This window comes from Mesoplodon densirostris, chromosome 12 (assembly GCF_025265405.1).
Source record: "Mesoplodon densirostris isolate mMesDen1 chromosome 12, mMesDen1 primary haplotype, whole genome shotgun sequence".
Taxonomy (NCBI): domain Eukaryota; kingdom Metazoa; phylum Chordata; class Mammalia; order Artiodactyla; family Ziphiidae; genus Mesoplodon; species Mesoplodon densirostris.
In genome coordinates, this window is record NC_082672.1 from 36784836 (window position 1) to 36804947 (window position 20112).

A 20112-nucleotide genomic window follows, 5' to 3' on the forward strand; every position below is an offset into this window, starting at 1 on the left:
ACTACAAGCTAAGCTGAGCTCCCCAAACAATCAACCCCTTCTACCTTCTGCCAACATAAGCAAAAAATAGGACAGAGTCGTTATGAGGAGTCTGGTTTACACTCATGCAGGAGGACACTATAAGTTTTTCTTACTTGGCACACACTGTCCGTTTCATTAAGTTTCTGGCAATATCTTCAGAGGGAATGCTAAGAATCCAAAAAGGAGACTGAAAGAAACAACAATATATGGTTTTATGGCCTCATATGCTTTCGTTTAAGAAGTCAATAAGGAGAGATTCCTATCTGCTACTTTTATGTAAGAATATCTGATTTGACACTAACCAAAATAAAAATTGCTCCAATAGTTAAAAAAAAAAGTAAATTATTTTAATAGGTAACCTGTTAAGATAATACAGTACAATATCAGAACACTTTTATAAATGACTGTATAAATGAAAACATCAGCAAATTTAAGGATATTTAAACTTCAGGTTAATTTTGTATTTGCTCTTTTATAGTTTGATCAAGAATTAATGAGTATTTTACCCCAAAATATAATTTCAGAATTTTTTATTGTTGCTAATTATTTCTTATAACACAGCTATTTTATTTTTAACTACTAAGTAATGTATTTCTTTGAATGATCCCTTTTTTTCTAGGTAGTTGTGGCCACCCGAGGGGGTGGGAAACATAGTTATTGTCTCTGCAATAACTATGATGGAAAATTACACAGTATATTATTAAATTATCATTTATTGGGCTTCCCTGGTGGCACAGTGGTTGAGAGTCCGCCTGCCGATGCAGGGGACATGGGTTGATGCCCCGGTCTGGGAGGATCCTGCATGCCGCGGAGCGGCTGGGCCCGTGAGCCATGGCCGCTGAGCCTGCGCGTCCGGAGCCTGTGCTCCGCAACGGGAGAGGCCACAGCAGTGAGAGGCCCGCTTACGGCAAAAAAAAAAAAAAAAAAATCATTTATTTTTATTATTTTATCTAAGGAAAAAAGTTCCAAGTGCATCAGCGGGTTTTAATACCCAAGATTATAGGCACTTCTGTGCTCCACCCAGATAACCACTTGCCAGAATGCAGCAAAATGTAGCAGGATCCTAACCTCAGTTTAACACCCTCACCCAGTTATATCCACACTCTCCCTCTTTTCCTCCTCCCTCAATAAGTGAAATTCATTCAGGAGTACAAGTCCAACACCAGCAGACTTTCAACTTAAGTTCTCTCATCTTTTGTGAAAAGTCCTCCCTGCCACACCCAGCCTTTATTCCAATATTTACACTACCCTACAGAAAAATTCAAAATAATCCAAACAGGAAAAAAGATGGTCATGTCAGTATTATTTTTATTAGGAAAAATTTAAAAGCAACCTGAATGAAATCATTAGATAAATTATGGCAGAGCTAATCGATGGAAAATATTACACAGCCCTGTTAGTAATGAAAGCTATGCAGAAATATGTGCCTATATTAATGCTATCAAATGAAAAAGAGATGCAGAAGTTCACTGGTAGCAATACCACTAAGGGGAAAAAACGTATACGAAAAAAGACTAGAAGGCAGTACCCCAAATTATGTCATGTCAAGGAAGAAGAATTGTGAATGATTTTTTTTTCTATTTTCCAAACTCCTCTGATAAACCGTCAAATACAAAATATATAAACTCAAAATTTCACACATGCACAATTACAAATTTTAAAATGAGTACCAATATAAGCCTGAAATTCAGCTAAATTCTAAACTCTAATTATACCTCATCAATAGAAGACAGCCCTTTTTCCAATGAAGCAACAGATATAAATTATGGTAAAACTGTTGAACTACAATTTAAAAACTAATAAAATAAGTGAATACTGGAAATAAATCTAACTTTCCAAAACCAAAATTTCTCTAAAATATCCTTTTTATTCAATTGCCCCTAAAAACAGACACAAGTAACCATAAAAATATAAATTTAAGATTTTGAGTTCTTTTCTTTAAATCCAAGGTTCTACATATGGTCTAATGAAAAATACAAATTCAACTTACCTTTCCATAAGTTTCCTGACTATTGGTGAACTGACCTCCAAAAAGTGAAAGCAGAGACTGTATTTCCTATATTGAAAATATCAGAGAGAGAATACATTTTAACACAGGGAACTTAAAGTCTATTAAGATGCAGTTATAACACACACACAAGAAGAGCAGATTATCTACCTAAGGTGTTTAAATGTCAATACCAGAAAAATTACAACTCTGGGTTCTAAAAAAATTTTACAGTCACAATCATGGTAAGTAATTTCTGAGAAATTTTAGAAAAAAGAAAAAAAAAAGCATTGCCAAAAAACTTTGAGAAAATGCCCTGATTTTTAAAAGGAAAAAGCAGATTACAGAAACAATAGATTAGTAAATCTGACAATGGATCAATACAAATAAGTTACATGATTTGAGGATGTTCAGAAAAGAAAAAACATGTTCGTAATGATGTTTAGGATTCCTGTGTTTTCCCTTTGAATATTAATATCATAAACATTTTCTTCCTTGGCATCAGGACTGCAAATTTCTCAGTAGGAAACAATATACTTTTTGTTGGACATTTACATGTTTTCAATTTTATCAGTTTAAAACAAAGCTAAATACTTATTTTCACAAATATATGGCTTTTTCCATTTGAGACTGTTTCTTTAAAGTAGCATTACTATACTCAGAGATGTGAAAAATTTTATGGCTTCTTAGAGTATATGTGGTCAAAATACGTTTTTTATTTCTAACATCTTTATTGGAGTGTAATTGCTTTACAATGGTGTGTTAAGTTTCTGCTGTATAACAAAGTGAATCACCTATACATATATCCCCATATCCCCTCCTTCTTGCATCTCCCTCCCACCCTCTCTAACCCACCACTCTAGGTGGACACAAAGCACAGAGCTGATCACCCTGTGCTATGCAGCTGCTTCCCACTAGCTATCTATTTTACATTTGGCAGTGTATATATGTCCATGCCACTCTCTCACTTTGTCCCAGCATACCCGTCCCCCTCCCCGTGTCCTCACTTCCATTCTCTACGTTTGCGTCTTTATTCCTGTCCTGCCCCTAGGTTCTTCAGAACTTTATTTTTTTTTTAGATTCCATATATATATGTTAGCATACGGTATTTGTTTTTCTCTTTCTGACTTACTTAACTCCTTATGAGACTCTAGGTCCATCCATGTCACAACAAGTAACTCAATTTTCTTTCTTTTTATGGCTGAGTAATATTCCATTGTATATATGTGTCACATCTTCTTTATCCATTTATCTGTTGACGGACACTTAGGTTGCTTCCATGTCCTGTCTATTGTAAATAGAGCTGCAATGAACACTGTGGTACATGATTCTTTTTGAATTATGGTTTTCTCAGGGTATATGCCCAGTAGTGGGCTTGCTGGGTTGTATGGTAGTTCTATTTTTAGTTTTCTAAGGAACCTCCATACTGTTCCCCATAGTGGCTGAATCAACTTACATTCCCACCAACAGTGCAAGAGGGTTCCATTTTCTCCACACCCTCTCCAGCTTTTATTGTTTGTAGATTTTTTGACGATGGCCATTCTGACCGGTGTGGGGTGATACCTCATTGTAGTTTTGACTTGCATTTCGCTAATGATTAGTGATGTTGAGCATCCTTTCATGTGTTTGTTGGCAATCTGTATATCTTCTTTGGAGAAATGTCTATTTAGGTCTTCTGCCAATCTTTGGATTGGGTTGTTTGTTTTTTTGATATTGAGCTGCATGAGCTGCTGGTATATTTTGGAGATTAATCCTTTGTCAGTTGCTCTATTTGTAAATATTTTCTCCCATGCTGAGGGTTGTGTTCTTGTCTTGTTTATGGTTTCCTTTGCTGTGCAGAAGCTTTTAAGTTTCATTAGGTCCCATTTGTTTATTTTTGTTTTTATTTCCATTTCTCTAGGAGGTGGGTCAAAAAGGATCTTGCTGTGATCTAAGTCATGAATTGTTCTGCCTATGTTATCCTCTAAGAGTTTTATAGTGTCTGGCCTTACATTTAGGTCTTTAACCCATTTTGAGTTTATTTTTGTGTATGCTGTCAGGGAGCATTCTAATTTCATTCTTTTACATGTAGCTCTCCAGTTTTCCCAGCACCACTTACTGAAGAGGCTGTCTTTTCTCCATTGTATATTCTTGCCTCCTTTATCAAAGATAAGGTTACCATATGTGTGTGGGTTTATCTCTGGGCTTTCTATCCTGTTCCATTGATCTATATTTCTGTTTCTGTGCCAGTACCATATTGTCTGGATTACTGTAGCTTTGCAGTATAGTCTGAAGTCAGGGAGCCTGATTCCTCCAGCTCCATTTTTCTTTCTCAAGATTGCCTTGGCTATTCGGGGTCTTTTGTGTTTCCATACAAGTTGTTAAATTTTTTGTTCTAGTTCTGTGAAAAATGCCATTGGTAGTTTGATAGGGAGTGCATTGAATCTGTAGATTGCTTTGGGTAGTAGAGTCATTTTCACAATGTTGATTCTTCCAATGCAAGAACATGGTATATCTCTCCATCTATTTGTATCATCTTTAATTTCTTTCATCAGTGTCTTATAGTTTTCTGCATACAGGTCTTTTGTCTCCTTAGGTAGGTTTATTCCTAGGTATTTTATTCTTTTTGTTGCAATGGTAAATGTGAGTGTTTCCTTAATTTCTCTTTCAGACTTTTCATCATTAGTGTACAGGAATGCAAGAGATTTCTGTGCATTAATTTTGTATCCTGCTACACTACCAAATTCATTGATTAGCTCTAGTAGTTTTCTAGCATCTTTAGGATTCTCTATGTGTAGTATCATGTCATCTGCAAACAGTGACAGGTTTACTTCTTCTTTTCCAACTTGGATTCCTTTTATTTTTTTTTCTTGTCTGACTGCTGTGGCTAAAACTTCCAAAACTATGCATAATAATAGTGGTGAGAGTGAGCAACCTTGCCTTGTTCCTGATCTTAGTGGAAATAATATCAGTTTTTCACCATTGAGAATGATGTTGGCTGTGGGTTTGTCATATACGGCCTTTATTATGTGGAGGTAAGTTCCCTCTATGCCTACTTTCTGGAGGGTTTTTATCATAAATGGGTGTTGAATTTTCTCGAAAGCTTTTTCTACATCTGTTGAGATGATTATATGGTTTTTATTCTTCAATTTGTTAATATTTTGTATCACATTGAGTGATTTGCATATATTGAAGAATCCTTGCATTCCTGGGATAAACCCCACTTGATCATGGTGTATGATCCTTTTAATGTGCTGTTGGATTCTGTTTGCTAGTATTTCTGTTGAGGATTTTTGCATCTATGTTCATCAGTGATATTGGCCTGTAGTTTTCTTTTTTTTGTGGCACCTCTGTCTGGTCTTGGTATCAGGGTGATGGTGGCCTCGTAAAATGAGTTTGGGAGTGTTCCTCCCTCTGCTATATTTTGGAAGAGTTTGAGAAGGATAGGTGTTAGCTCTTCTCTAAATGTTTGATAGAACTTGCCGGTGAATCCATCTGGTCCTGGGCTTTTGTTTGTTGGAAGATTTTTTTTTTAATTTATTTATTTAATTTATTTATTTTTGGCTGCATTGGGTCTTCGTTGCTGCACACGGGCTTTCTCTAGTTAGGGTGATCGGGGGCTACTCTTTGTTGCGGTGCGCAGGCTTCTCATTGTGGTGGCTTCTCTTGCTGCGGAACACAGGCTCCAGGCAAACCGACTTCACTAGTTGTGGCACACAGGCTCAGTAGTTGTGGCTCACGGGCTCTAGAGCACAGGCTCAGAAGTTGTGGCTCATAGGCTTAGTTGCTCCGCGCATGTGGGATCTTCCTGGACCAAGGCTCGAACCCGTGTCCCCTGCATTGGCAGGCGGATTCTTAACCACTGTGCCACCAAGGAAGCCCTGTTGGAAGATTTTTAATCACAGTTTCAATTTCAGTGCTTGTGACTGGTCTGTTTGTATTTTCTATTTCTTCCTGGTTCAATTTCAGAAGGTTGTGCTTTTCTAAGAATTTGTCCATTTCTTCCATGTTGTCCATTTTATTGGCATATAGTTGCTTGTAGTAATCTCTCATGATCTTTTGAATTTCTGCAGTGTCAGTTGTTACTTCTCCTTTTTCCTTTCTAATTCTGTTGATTTGAGTCTTCTCCCTTTTTTTCTAGATGAGTCTGGCTAATAGTTTATCAATTTTGTTTATCTTCTCAAAGAACCAGCTTTTAGGATTAATTGTCTTTGCTATCGTTTCCTTCTTTTTCATTTATTTCTGGTCTGATATTTATGATTTCGTACCTTCTGCTAACTTTGGGGTTTTCTTGTTCTTCTTTCTCTAATTGCTTTAGGTGTAAGGTTAGGTTGTTTATTTGAGATGTTTCTTGTTACTTCAGGTAGGACTGTATTGCATAAACTTCCCTCTTAGAACTGCTTTTGCTGCTTCCCATAGTTTTTGGGTCATCATGTTTTCATTGTCATTTGTTTCTAGGTATTTTTTTATTTCCTCTTTGATTTCTTCAGTAATCTCTTGGTTATAGCGTAGTGTATTGTTTAGCCTCCATGTGTTAGTATTTTTTACAGATTTTTTCCTGTAATTGATACCTAACCCCATAGTGTTGTGGTTGGAAAAGAAACTTGATATGATTTCAAGTTTCTTAAATTTACCAAGGCTTGATTTGTGACCCAAGATATGATCTATCCTGGAAAATGTTCCATGAGCACTTGAGAAGAAAGTGTTATCTGCTGTTTTTTAGATGGAATGTCCTATAAGTATCAATTAAGTCCATCTTGTTTAATGTATCATTTAAAGCTTGTGTTTTCTTATTTATTTTCATTTTGGGTGATCTGTCCATTGGTGAAAGTGGGGTGTTAAAGTCCCCTACTATTATTGTGTTACTGTCGATTTCCCCTTTTATGGCTGTTAGCATTTGCCTTATGTATTGAGATGCTCCTATGTTGAGTGCATAAATATTTACAATTGTTATATCTTCTTCTTGGACTGATCCCTTGATCATTATGTAGTGTCCTTCTTTGTCTCTTGTAACATTCTTTACTTTAGAGTCTATTTTGTCTGATATGAGGATTGCTGCTCCAGCTTTCTTTTGATTTCCATTCTCATGGAATATCTTTTTCCATCCCCTCACTTTCAGTCTGTATGTGTCCCTAGGTCTGAAGTGGGTCTCTTGTAGACAGCATATGTACAGGTCTTGTTTTTGTAACCATTCAGCCAGTCTATGTCTTTTGGTTGGAGCATTTAGTCCATTTACATTTAAGGTAGTTATCGATATGTATGTTTCTATTACCATTTTCTTAATTGTTTTGGGTTTGTTACTGTAAGTCTTTTCCTTCTGTGTGTTTCCAGCCTAAAGAAGTTCCTTTAGCATTTGTTGTAAAGCTGGTTTGGTGGTGGTGAATTCTCTTAGCTTTTGCTTGTCTGTAAAGGTTTTAATTTCTCCATCGAATCTGAATGAGATCCTTGCTGGATAGGGTAATCTTGGTTGTAGGTTTTTCCCTTTCATCACTTTAAATATGTCCTGCAACTCCCTTCTGGCTTGCAGAGTTTCTGCTGAAAGATTAGCTGTTAACCTTATGGGGATTCCCTTGTATGTTTATTGTTGCTTTTCCCTTGCTGCTTTTAGTATTTTTTCTTTGTATTTAATTTTTGATAGTTTGATTAATATGTGTCTTGGCGTGTTTCTCCTGTATGGGACTCTCTGGGCTTCCTGGACTTGACTATTTCCTTACCCATATTAGGGAAGTTTTCAACTATAATCTCTTCAAATACTTTCTCAGTCCCTTTTTTTCTCTTCTTCTTCTGGAACCCCTATAATTCGAATGTTGGTGCATTTAACGTTGTCTCAGAGGTGTCTGAGACTGTCCTCAATTCTTTTCATTCTTTTTTCTTTATTCTGCTCTGCGGTAGTTATTTCCACTATTTTATATTCCAGGTCACTTACCCGTTCTTCTGCCTCAGTTATTCTGCTATTGACTCCTAGAGAATTTTTAATTTTATTTATTGTGTTGTTCATCATTGTTTGTTTGCTCTTTAGTTCTTCTAGGTCCTTGTTAAACGTTTCTTGTATTTTCTCCATTCTACTTCCAAGATTTTGGATCATCTTTACTATTATTATTCTGAATTCTTTTTCAGGCAGACTGCCTATTTCCTCTTCATTTGTTTGGTCTGGTGGGTTTTTACCTTGCTCCTTCATCTGCTGCGTATTTCTGTGTCTTCTCATTTTGCTGAACTTACTGTGTTTGGGGTCTCCTTTTCGCAAGCTGCAGGTTCGTAGTTCCCGTTGTTTTTGATGTCTGCTCCCAGTGGGTAAGGTTGGTTCAGAGGGTTGTGTAGGCTTCCTGGTTGTGTAGGCTTCCTGGTGGTTCAGAGGGTTGTGTAGGCTTCCGGGTTGTGTAGGCTTCCTGGTGGTTCAGAGGGTTGTGTAGGCCTCCTGGTTGTGTAGGCTGGTTCGAAGGGTTGTGTAGAACTGGTGCCTCATCTGGTGGATGAGGCTGGATCTTGTCTTTATGGTGGGCAGGACCACGTCTGGTGGTGTGTTTTGGGGTGTCTGTGAACTTATTATGATTTTAGGCAGCCTCTCTGCTAAAGGTGGGTTTGTGTTCCTGTCTTGCTAGTTGTTTGGTATAGGGTGTCCAGCACTGTAGCTTGCTGGTCATTCAGTGGAGCTGGGTCTTAGCGTTGAGATGGTGATCTCTGGGAGAGCTTCTGCCGTTTGATATTACGTGGGGCCGGGACGTCTCTGGTGGTCCAATGTCCTTAGCTCGGCTCTCCCACGTCCGAGGCTCAGGACTGACACCTGGCTGGAGCACCAAGACCCTGTCAGCCACATGGCTCAGAAGAAAAGGGAGAAAAAAAAAAAAGAAAGAAAGAAAGGAAAAAATAAAATAAAATAAAGTTATTAAAATAGAAAAAAACTATTAAAAATAAAAAAATTAAAAAGTAATTAAAAAAAAGAAGGAAATAAAGAAGAGAGCAACCAAACCAAAAAACAAATCCACCAGTGATAACAAGTGCTAAAAACTACAGTAAAAAAAAAGACAGTCAGAACCCTAGGACAAATGGCAAAAGCCAATCTATACAGTCAAAATCACACAAAGAATCATACATATACACACTCACAAAAAGAGAAAAAGGAAAATATATATATATATTTAAAATTTAAAAAGGAAGAGAACAACCAAATCAATAAACAAATCTACCAATAATAAGCTTTTAATACTAAACTAAGATAAACATAAAACCAGAAACAAATCAGATGCAGAAAGCAAACCCCAAGCCTACAGTTGCTCCCAAAGTCCACCACCTCAATATTGGGATGATTCGTTGTCTATTCAGGTATTCCAGAGATGCAGGGTACACCAAGTTGATTGTGGAGATTTAATCCGCTGCTCCTGAGGCTGCTGGGAGAGATTTCCCTTTCTCTTCTTTGTTCACACAGCTCCTGGGGTTCAGCTTTAGATTTGGCCCATCTCTGCGTGTAGGTCGCCTGAGGGCGTCTGTTCTCTGCCCAGACAGGACGGGGTTAAAGGAGTGGCTGATTCGAGGGCTCTGGCTCACTCAGGCCGGAGGGAGGGAGGGGTATGGAATGTGGGGTGAGCCTGCGGCAGCAGAGGCCAGCATGAGGTTGCAGCAGCCTGAGGCGTGCCTTGTGTTCTCCCAGGGAAGTTGTCCCTGGATCATGGGACCCTGGCAGTGGCGGGCTGCACAGGCTCCCGGGAGGGGAAGTGTGGATAGTGACCTGTGCTTGCACACAGGCTTCTTGGTGGCTGCAGCAGAAGCCTTAGCGTTTCATGCCCACCTCTGGTGTCTGCGCTGATAGTCATGGCTCGTGCCCGTCTCTGGAGCTCATTTAGGCGGTGCTCTGAATCCCCTCTCCTCATGCATCCCAAAACAATGGTCTCTTGCCTCTTAAGCAGGTCCAGACTTTTCTCCGGACTCCCTTCCAGCTAGCTGTGGCACACTAGCCCCCTTCAGGCTGTGTTCAGGCAGCCAACCCCAGTCCTCTCCCTGGGGTCTGACCTCCGAAGCCTGAACCTCAGCTCCCAGCCCCCACCCACCCCGGGGGGTGAGCTGACAAGCCTCTCGGGCTAGTGAGTGCTGGTCAGCACCAACCCTCTGTGTGGGAATCTCTGCACTTTGCCCTCCACACCCCTGTTGCTGCACTCTCTTCCGTGGCTCCGAAATGTCTCCCTTACCATCCCCATCTCTGCCAGTGAAGGGGCTTCCTAGTGTGTGGAAACTTTTCCTCCTTCACAGCTCCCTCCCAGAGGGGCAGGTCCTGTTGCTATTCTTTTGTCTCTGTTTTCTCTTTTTTCTTTTGCTCTACCCAGGTATGTGGGGAGTTTCTTGCCTTTCGGGAAGTCTGAGGTCTTCTGCCAGCATTCAGTAGGTGTTCTGTAGGAGTTGTTCCACATGTAGATGTAATTTTGATGTATTTGTGGGAAGGAAGGTGATCTCCATGTCTACTCCTCCGCCATCTTGAAGCCACTCCCAAAATACTTTCTTAAAGGACTGTTCTAAATTATAAGGTGAAAGTATCAATTTGCCTTCACTACTGCTCAGTTGGATGTTGTACTGTTTTTGTTAATTAAGTAGATTAAAAAATAGTACTTTTAACTTGTTATTTTAATTTTTTGATTACTAGCACAGAAAATTATTTTTACTATATTTGTTTACAAGCTGTATTTGGGACCATTTTTTTTCTAGAAACTAAAATCATTAGTAATGTATTAATTTATGATTAAAAGACTAAAAGATGAATAATAGAATTTTACCTAATGTCAGGAGTCCCTTTAGAGATTAACTCTTGTCCAGTTAATTAGATGAATAAATATATGTTAAATTAAAAAAAAGAAAAGTGATTAACTAGGGAGCATCACTGTGGATTCATTATGTACAAGTTATGGTACGTTAACCTCCTTTCTGGATAAAATTACAGAACTAGAAAGAGAATACAAAAGCTACTTTAAAACATCAGGTATGCAAACTTGAAATCTGTTCAGATAGTACATATAGTCTATGAAGCAATCACTGTGTGTTGATAAACACAGGATGATTATACAAACTTTATGATTTATACTACTAACAAATTTTGCCTCCCCAAATAACATAAAGCAGGTAGAATCCCACTCCTCTGTATAGGTCTTACAGAGGAGTAAACCTAATGAGAGATAAGTGTCCCCACTGCGGGGTGCCTACAATCTCCTTTCATCCCAACTAGGGGAAGGAACGTTTAACACCACACCCATCATGAGCCACAGCCACCATGACAGAATGTACACCCAGACCATGAAAGAATGGGAGGTTTGAACAACTAGTACTTTCTCTGTTTTCCCTTTTGTCTATGCAACAAATCATTTTTTTAATCCCTGGCATTAGAAGGTGCTGAACTCAGTTGAATCACATGGACAGACCAAGAACTAGCATAGACTATCAGTACATCACTGAAGGTAGTCCAAAAGTCATTTTGCAACATGGGTGACACAAATTTGAATAGAAGGCATCACTGGACCTCAGAGTCAGACCACAATTTGTTCTTCAGTTCTTCCAAATAGCAGCTGTGTGATTTTATTTTTTTTTTACAAGAAGCTTAACTCCTTTGACCCTCAGTTCCCCCACCTATAAAACAGGAATCAGCTACCTCACGAAGTAAGGTCTGTAAAGAATGGAGCAAAGAACCTAGGCTCTTATTAAAGGAATCAAGCTGATGATGACCAACACTATCCTTGAAGTCCAGTGAGTCAAGAAATCAAGCGAGACTGACAAAGTTATAATACTTGAAAGAAAAAAATGAAGTTATAGATTGTCTCTTGACCTAGAATGATTATTGTTCACTCTGTATTAAACCATATTATGAAATCAGCTTTACATTTAAAACAGGAAAGTGTGCTGCTCTTGGAATACATTGTTAGAAATTAGCAACAGGTTAAAGCACAAAGGTTCTAAGAGTTGTTTTTTTTTTTTAAGTGAGGATTATTGGAAATTTTACGGCATAGGATTAGCACCATTACCTAAAATCTAAGCAATGATTTAAAGTGAGAGTAAATGTGATAATCCAAGTTTCAAATTTAAAAGCAAAACGCATATTAAACTACATCAACCTACTTGGAAAAATCAAAACACAAGATTTTTATTCATCATATGGCAAATTCACTTTCCAGTTGAGAATCTTTTTACATCAGGAACAGAAGAATTTATATTAGACATTGGATATAAAAATATGGCATGATCCGATGCATACCTGATGCATTAATTCACACGAGCTTTTCAGTTCTTTTAGCCATTCTTTCATCCATTTAGTTTGCTTCAGAACCAGCAATAAAACCCAGGGGTCTGAAGTTTACTTTTAGTACAATAAGGCAGCTGCCAACTAAAACTGGCCCTGATTAACTGCACAGAGGTAAAACCAGACCACACTTGCACTCAATCTTTCATCTTAAATCATAAAGGCAGCTACTCATTATAGCTTTCCTGCCTAGCAGTTCTCATACAGTAGATGGGTCCAAAAGTGTAGACTGTCCTTTTGATTGCCTTCCCTGAAGAGATCCCATTTCACTCAATTCAATATTTATTAAACAACTAATATATGCAAGGCACTGAGCTATGTAAAGATAAATATATATTTATCCTGAGGGAGCATAAGCTCTACTAGAACTAACAGTTAATCCAGTAACTGAAAAGTGAGGTGTACAACAGTGAGTGCTCTTAAAGAAGCAAATAAGTATTGTACCAGAGTACAAAGGAAGAAAAGATTACTTCAGTTTTAGAAGAAAAGTTTCAATGGAAACTCACTTAAGGGGCTTCCCTGGTGGCGCAGTGGTTGAGAGTCCGCCTGCCAATGCAGGGGACACGGGTTCATGTCCCGGTCTGGGAAGATCCCACATGCTGCAGAGCGGCTAGGCCCGAGAGCCATGGCCGCTGAGCTTGCGCGTCTGGAGCCTGTGCTCCACAACGGGAGAGGCCACAACAGTGAGAGGCCCACATACCACAAAAAAAAAAAAAAAAAAAAGAAAGAAAGAAACTCACTTAAGCCCTGATACACAGGGAGAATCTGTATAGAGAGAGGACTTTCACTTCCAGTGATGGCAAACTAGGTGATTCAGATTAAGCCTCCTGATGAAAAGAATTTTTTAAAAAACCTGACTTCTGCTTGAAGGCATCAAGAGATTACAAGAATTACCAAACAAAGATCCAGGACAGGACAAAAATCTCAAGGTGCAGCCACTCTCTCCCTGGGACATTTACCAATTCCAAAAGCAGCTATGAGGGTGGACAGCCCTTTTGACAGCTTAATGGAGCTAGAGGAACAAAAAGAGTATAGGGCCAACAATGAGAAGGAAAGGAAGTTTGATAAACCACCCAGTTTAGACTGGCATCCTCACAGCTAAGCACACTAGCAGTATGTGCAAATCAGAACAGAAACAGAACTTAATGGCTGAACACCAGCAAGTGATCCTAGTGTGTTAATGCTCCTATATTCTTCAAGAGGATTTACATAATCCTAGCCCTCACTTATTTTTTCAAATAAATTTTCAAATATATCTGGCATATATTTAACAAACACCCAGCACACACGTGAAAAAGAACCAAGAGAAACAATATATAAAAGAAACAGACCCATAGGACCCCTTTTTTCAATTACATACTTTAACATAACTGTGCTTTCTATATTGAAGGGGATAAAAGACAAAATTAAGAATTTTGGTAGAGGATTAAAAAAAAAGGAAATTGCACATTTGAAAAAGAATCAAGTAAAAAATATAAACCTAAAATAAACAAAAATGTGGGCAAATCTAAATGAATATTGACTATATAAAATCAGTAAAATGAAGAGTGGGATAGGAAAGACCCAAACAAGAGGGCATCATTCAGGGAATAATGGGGAAGTCTATTTTGGCTGCATTGTTTGTGGGAGGAGGGGGTGGGAGGACACAGAGGAGAAAACCATGCAACTGCAGGCCTTGAATGCCAGACTAGAGTTTCAGCCTTGGGACAATAGAGACAGAAAAGAGGGCTGAGCTTTTGGAAGATTAAACTGGCACAAGGGAAAGATACTAAGAAGAATTTAAGAAAGAAAAAACAGGTAAAACCAGCAAATACTACGGATGCTATTTTTAAGACTGCAGCCTAACCACTCCATTCTCCCTGCATTATCTGACTATAGGCACTCACCGTCCTTGGCTTCTCTCTAGTTCCACCCCAGTATCCTCTAAGTGGTATCTTTTCTCTGGTACTCCAGAACTATCTTTTTAAAACACAAATGATTGCTAGTCACTTAGTGATTTTAAAAGAAAAAATGTTTGTCACTTTCTGGCTTAAAAAGGAAAAAAAAAAAAAAAGAGTCAATGGCTCTCCATTAAATCTAAAACAAAATCCAAATTCCTTCCAATGGTTTCATAACACTCCAAAATCTGGATCCTACCCACCTCTCTAGCCTCAGTGCCCATTACTTCATCCTCCTTCCCCTCACATCCCACACACAAACCACCATAATCAACCATCCCTCTGTGCCTCTACATTTGCTTTAATTTCTCACTGAAATGGGCTTTCTGGTCCTCTTCATCCCCAGAATATCTCCTTTATCAATTAAGATCTCATTAAAATATTACTTCTTCCATGAAATTCTATGTCCTTGCACCCCATCTTATCAACACACCTGCCCAGCAACACATTAGTCCCGAATCAATGCCACAATCTTCCTTCAAAACTCCTAAGGCCAGTGAGTTGAACACAACTGAAGAAAATCACAGAACCCTGGCACAATTACAAATACATGCTCTTCACCCTCAGCTGGGTTTTCAGCCTCGCTCTAACACCTGAGTTCTTCTCTACCCAACTGTTGTAGCTCATCAGCTCCCTCTTTGCTCTCAATGATTATTTCAGATTTTACTATTTTTCTCAATTTCTCCATTCAATCACTTGGTCCCCCATCTTTCAAGAAATAACCTTGACTCATTCATTACCCAGAAAACAGGCCCTCAGACAACTACCCGCACCCATCTTAAGTCTCCTCTGCCCACGCTCCCCTTCTACTGAAAGGCCAACACCTCCCACTGTGTCCTTATATCCATTTTCCCCTTCCCTTCAGCCTACAAACATGCCAATTTCTCCAAGAGGGATAGGGATCCTCCCTTGACTCTAGGGCCCCCTCAAACTGTTAACCAATCTCTTACTTTCCCTTCTTATGTTAAGAACCGTCTATCTCCCCTTCCTCATTTTCCAGTGACCACTAAACCAAGCAATCTGGCTTCTTTGCCTAAAACTACACAACCACTCTAGCAAAATCCTAAAACTTTACCCTCTTGATTTTTATGGTCTCACATACTTCCTATTCTGACACTTGCCTATCTTCTTCATGACCTCCTTTTCCCAATTCCCCTTAATATCAATGCTTCCAAGTACCTGCATTTGGCCCACCACTCTTTTGAAGCTATGCTTTCTCTGAATAATTTCATTTTCTCTCCTAGAGTTCATATGCAGAAGACTCCCAAATATTAATTACCAGTACATGCAGCTCTATCAACATCTGTGCATACTCATATTCACTGCCTCCTGGTCATCTCCATTTGATGTTACACAAGCATAACAAATTCAGCATAACCAAAATTTAAATCATAAAGCTGCCTGTGCTCTCTATTTTAAGTGGAAACACCCTTATATCCATCCCAGGAATCATCCTTGATTGGTCCCTCTTGCCCCCACCTTCAATCAATCATCAAGCCCTGATGACTTTTTGTTTGTTTGTTTGTTTGTTTTGCAGTACGCGGGCCTCTCACTGTTGTGGCCTCTCCCGTTGCGGAGCACAGGCTCCGGACGCGCAGGCTCAGTGGCCATGGCTCACGGGCCCAGCCGCTCAGTGGCCATGACTCACGGGCCCAGCCACTCTGCGGCATGTGGGATCTTCCTGGACCGGGGCACGAACCCGTGTCCCCTGCATCGGCAGGCAGACTCTCAACCACTGCGCCACCAGGGAAGCCCAAGCCCTGATGATTTTATCACCTAAATATTTCCCCAGTCTATTCCATCCTCTTACCCCCTGCCCTAGTTCAGACCTTCTTAATTAACAAGACTATTCCAACAGACTCAACTCCCAACTCCTTAATCCTCTCAAATCCATCCTCCGTACTGCAGCCAAAGTGATTTCTTAACAAGAAATCTGATTCTGTCACTTCCTTAAAATTCTTCAATAAAGTCCCCTTCTAAGATCCAGAGTATTTAAGGCTTTGCATTTTCTGAACCCTACCCTCCTCTCCTGCTCTCTTCTTGTCATTCTTTGCTACATATTTGGTAATGCAGTAATAATGAATAGCTTGTAATTCTAATTTACTTATGTCTCTCCTTGGCCTGGCTAACTCCTACTCTTCTTTTAGGTTACAGTTCAAGTGTCATGCCGTCCTGGAAGCCATCTTAATGGCCAACATCACCCACCCCTCAGGTGGATCATATTTCCCTTCTATATGCTGATATTTCCCTACCTATCACTGCACTTACCAACGTTATTTCATGGTGCTATATTTATGCATCTGCTCATCCCTTAGCCTAGACAGTAAACTCCTTGAAGATAGAAACTTTGTCATCATTATAGCCCCAGCGTCCAGAATATTCAATTACAGGTACTCTGAAAATGTTTCTTGAATGAATAAATAAAACAATTTCCCCAACTTTTTCATCATCTAACCCTACCACCCACCATCGCCACCACTACGCCAACCCCCACGAAACCTGGCCCGCATACTCGACGCTTAAAACACTACCCTGAGTACTTCTGTCTGCTGTCTCTATTCTCTAGATGAAGAGCTCCAGGAGGGAGAGGACCAGTCATATTCACCTGCCTGACTCCGGTACCTGGCACATGGGCTGAAGAATGAATGAAAATGCTTAGCAAGGCTGAGAGGCTGTCTCGGACTTCTCTCTCACACCCTCCGCAGATCTCAGACCAATCCCGGGGGCCGAGGGACTGGGGGGGACGCGTGATCTCCCCGACAAACACAGACGCCCAATGCCCGCGGGCTCGGACTGCGTGGGTCGCCTCCGCCCGCACACCAACCTCCACCCCGCCGTCCTCTCCAGAAGAAAGAGGTGGAGGTCACTGCGGCGCTTACCGGCAGGCGGAACTCCAGGTGTTCCTGTGCCATGAGCAGAAGATACCTGTTCACAGGTCCCAACAGCGCCATCGCATCAGCCCACGGCGCGCCTGCGCCACCGAGGGTGTCTCACTCTTTTCTTCCCCTACAGACCGCTTCCGCTAAGGCGGAGCCTGAGGAGCCAGAAGCGGAAGTGGGGAGAGTCGGTTCTCTCCGGAGGTTCCCGGCTTGCAGGATTTGAGCCCCGCAGTTCCAGGAGAGGTTTCTTCCGCTGCCGGATGCGTTCTGTTTGAGGTCCCGGTGTACCAGGAGCAGGTGTGAGAAGCTGTGTTGTGTTCAAGAGCAGGTTGCGATGAGACAGTGTAGTTCCCAATGATCCCCCACCTAGAATGTACTTTTAACTTCCCCTACAACTCTTCAAATTCCAGGTCTTCGAAACTGAACTGAAATTTCTGTTTTTTCCCTGCAGACTTCTCTCACCACTACAGGCTTTGGGGACTGACTTAGCTGGACTTAGCTATACTTATTGAAGTATAGTTGATTTACAGTGTTGTGTTAGTTGCTGATGTACAGCAAAGTGATTCATATATATATATATATATTCTTTTTCATATTCTTTTCCATTATGGTTTATGACAGGGTATTGAATATAGTTCCCTGTGCTATTAAGTAGGACCTTGCTGTTTATCCATTCTATATATACTAGTTTGCATCTGCAGTTGTACTGGAAGGGGCACAAGGGTTCAAAGTCTGCCTTCTGGACAGATGCAGAGCTCCGTCTGCTCACCAAGGCAGATCTCGTAGAGACCTGGCCCCTCTTGTGAGATTACTATTGTGTAAGCATTGGAGCCTCTGGTATAGGCTGCTGCTTATTAAAAAACCAGAGGTGTTCCTGGGAAGGACCAGGAATTGGAAAGGAGAATTTTGAGTTCTGGTTATAACAGGTCACTACAGTGTTGAGACTAGTAGGACACAGTCAGTGAAGAAAGGAAATTAGAGAGTTAACAGGTCCCAGTGGCAGAAGTCACGTGTAATGTCAAAGTTGCCCATACATCTGACTAAACATCTATCACTTGAAAAGGGTTTAGGTGTCCCTATGGTTTAGAACCATAGGGATTTGTGAACCAGTGAGAGGGAGAAAAGCTCTCTTCATACATAATAAGACTAGATTTTTGCAATGAGTAGAAAACAAGGGGTTTTTGAACAGTTTGGAGAGTAAAGTTTTATTGTAACAAGTCATATAAGAACTATGGAAACTTCACTATAGTGAAGCATTCCTGAGGGAGTTCTATTTCACAAGATTCCAGAAGGGTCCTCAGCATCTTCAGTCTTCATGAAGATAATTCAGGAAGAAGAGAAGAGAGGAAAAAACACTGGCTGCTCTCAGGAAACAAAACTGAACAAGTTGGGACTCTGAGGCACCTGTTCAGACATAAGCAACTGCAATGGATTTAAATATGATTCAGCTCCTTGAGGTCAAATTTCCAACAAGCAAGAACTCCAGAAGTGGAGAAAAGTAGATCTCATCCTCTGGTGAAAAGATTCCCCAGAACAAACCTGAAGCCCTAATTGCAAACTAGACCAACTAATATGCTTCCTGTGAAGCAAGATCTGTGCATAGAAAAAAATGTGAAGGAAAACAGGCTGGAGATTCAGCCTTCTCTCCTGGTCATCCTTAAACTCTAATGCTGCCACAATTCTAATAATCAAGGGCCATACATTTCCAGGCAGATGTAAGATGGCAGCATAATTGAGTTAAGCTAGAGGAAACCAACTCTCCCAAGTCTGAGCAACTGCATGAAATGGAAGCAGTTTTCCAAAAGGAGCCTAACCTAGGGCCTGCCAAAATTAGGGATGCCTTTCCTCTTTGGACCAGTCCTTAATCTGATTCTTTTGTTTGCAGTGAGATCGAGATACCAATAATGGTATCAGTCTTTTTATTCCACTTCAAATACAAGGCCATGCAAGACCTGGATATCATTTATGCTGCTCCAGGTTTCAGCTTTGTAGCTTAGGTGGCTTTACACATCTTTGAATGGAATGCCATTTACTACTTCTCTTGGGCAGAACTGGTGTATTAGGGATAAGTTCACAGTGCATTTACTTCATTTGAGCCAGATCTTTTGTCCTTCCTGTTTTCCTCCTTCTCATTTTCCTTCTCTCCCTTCCTTCTTTCCTTCCTAAAATAAAAGAAGAAAATATGATTTCTAAAGAAAGAAGAAAGGCTTTTGACAAGTAGTTTGCAAATATTAAGTCTCAAAAGTAGGTGTGCAGCTTTCCTAGGAAAAAACACACAGATTCTTGTTTAAGCACAATTCCCAATAATCACCATCTCTTGCTCCTAGTTGCTTCCCATGAGTAGGAAAATAATTATATATAGTATAGATAGCCTCAAGTCCCATAAAAGGGATTTTCCTGAGCATCTACTATAACAGGACCCAAAGAAGAGTTTTATTCAATCCCATAGGGCACAGGTTCTCAAATTTAGCTGCACATTGGAATTACCTGAGGAGATTTTAAAAATACAAGGCCCAGAATCTATCCCCAGAGATTCAAATTTAATTTGTCTGGTATGTGGCCTGAACATAGATATTTTTAAAAGCTCCTCAGTGTTTGACTTAATCTGCAGTCACCAGCAGCATCAGTATCACCTTGGGAACCACTTAGAAATACAAAATCCTGTCCCGCCCCACCCCTAAATCAGAAACTCCAGCGTGGGGCCCAGGAGTCTGTTTTAAATAAGCCCACCAGATGGTTCTAATGCACACTAAGCTTTGAGAACCACTGCCTGGGAGAGAGCTGTGTGGGTGGACGGATGGGCTCTGATTCCCTGGTACTACAGATAACAGCACGTTTTGCCTTCTTCACACCCACTTTGGGGAGAGAATTTATGTGATAAATTTGCAAAATGCTGCAAATATTTTTCTCAGCAGAAGATACAACAAGAAGAATATTCCCGTCTTACTAGTCAGAATGAGAATCTAAGATAATCTCCTTAGCTGAGAAAATACCTAGTATAGCCTCCAAAGTTAGGTGACTTCCTGTGGACCAGGCATG

The 20112-nt window shown here is 40.2% G+C and overlaps 1 protein-coding gene across 1 annotated transcript in view; it reads right to left on the reverse strand.

The window, feature by feature from the left end:
* Nucleotides 1–17178, reverse strand: part of TRMT11 (tRNA methyltransferase 11 homolog) — a 63757-nt gene extending 46579 nt beyond the window's left edge. The window contains exons 1-3 of the mRNA XM_060114675.1: nt 17074–17178; nt 2012–2077; nt 135–208 (exon numbers count right to left, since the gene is read on the reverse strand). Coding sequence (XP_059970658.1) covers nt 135–208; nt 2012–2077; nt 17074–17145 — 212 coding nt within the window. The 5' untranslated portion in view covers nt 17146–17178. The remainder of the gene's footprint in view (nt 1–134; nt 209–2011; nt 2078–17073) is intronic.
* Nucleotides 17179–20112: the final 2934 nt, after the last annotated feature.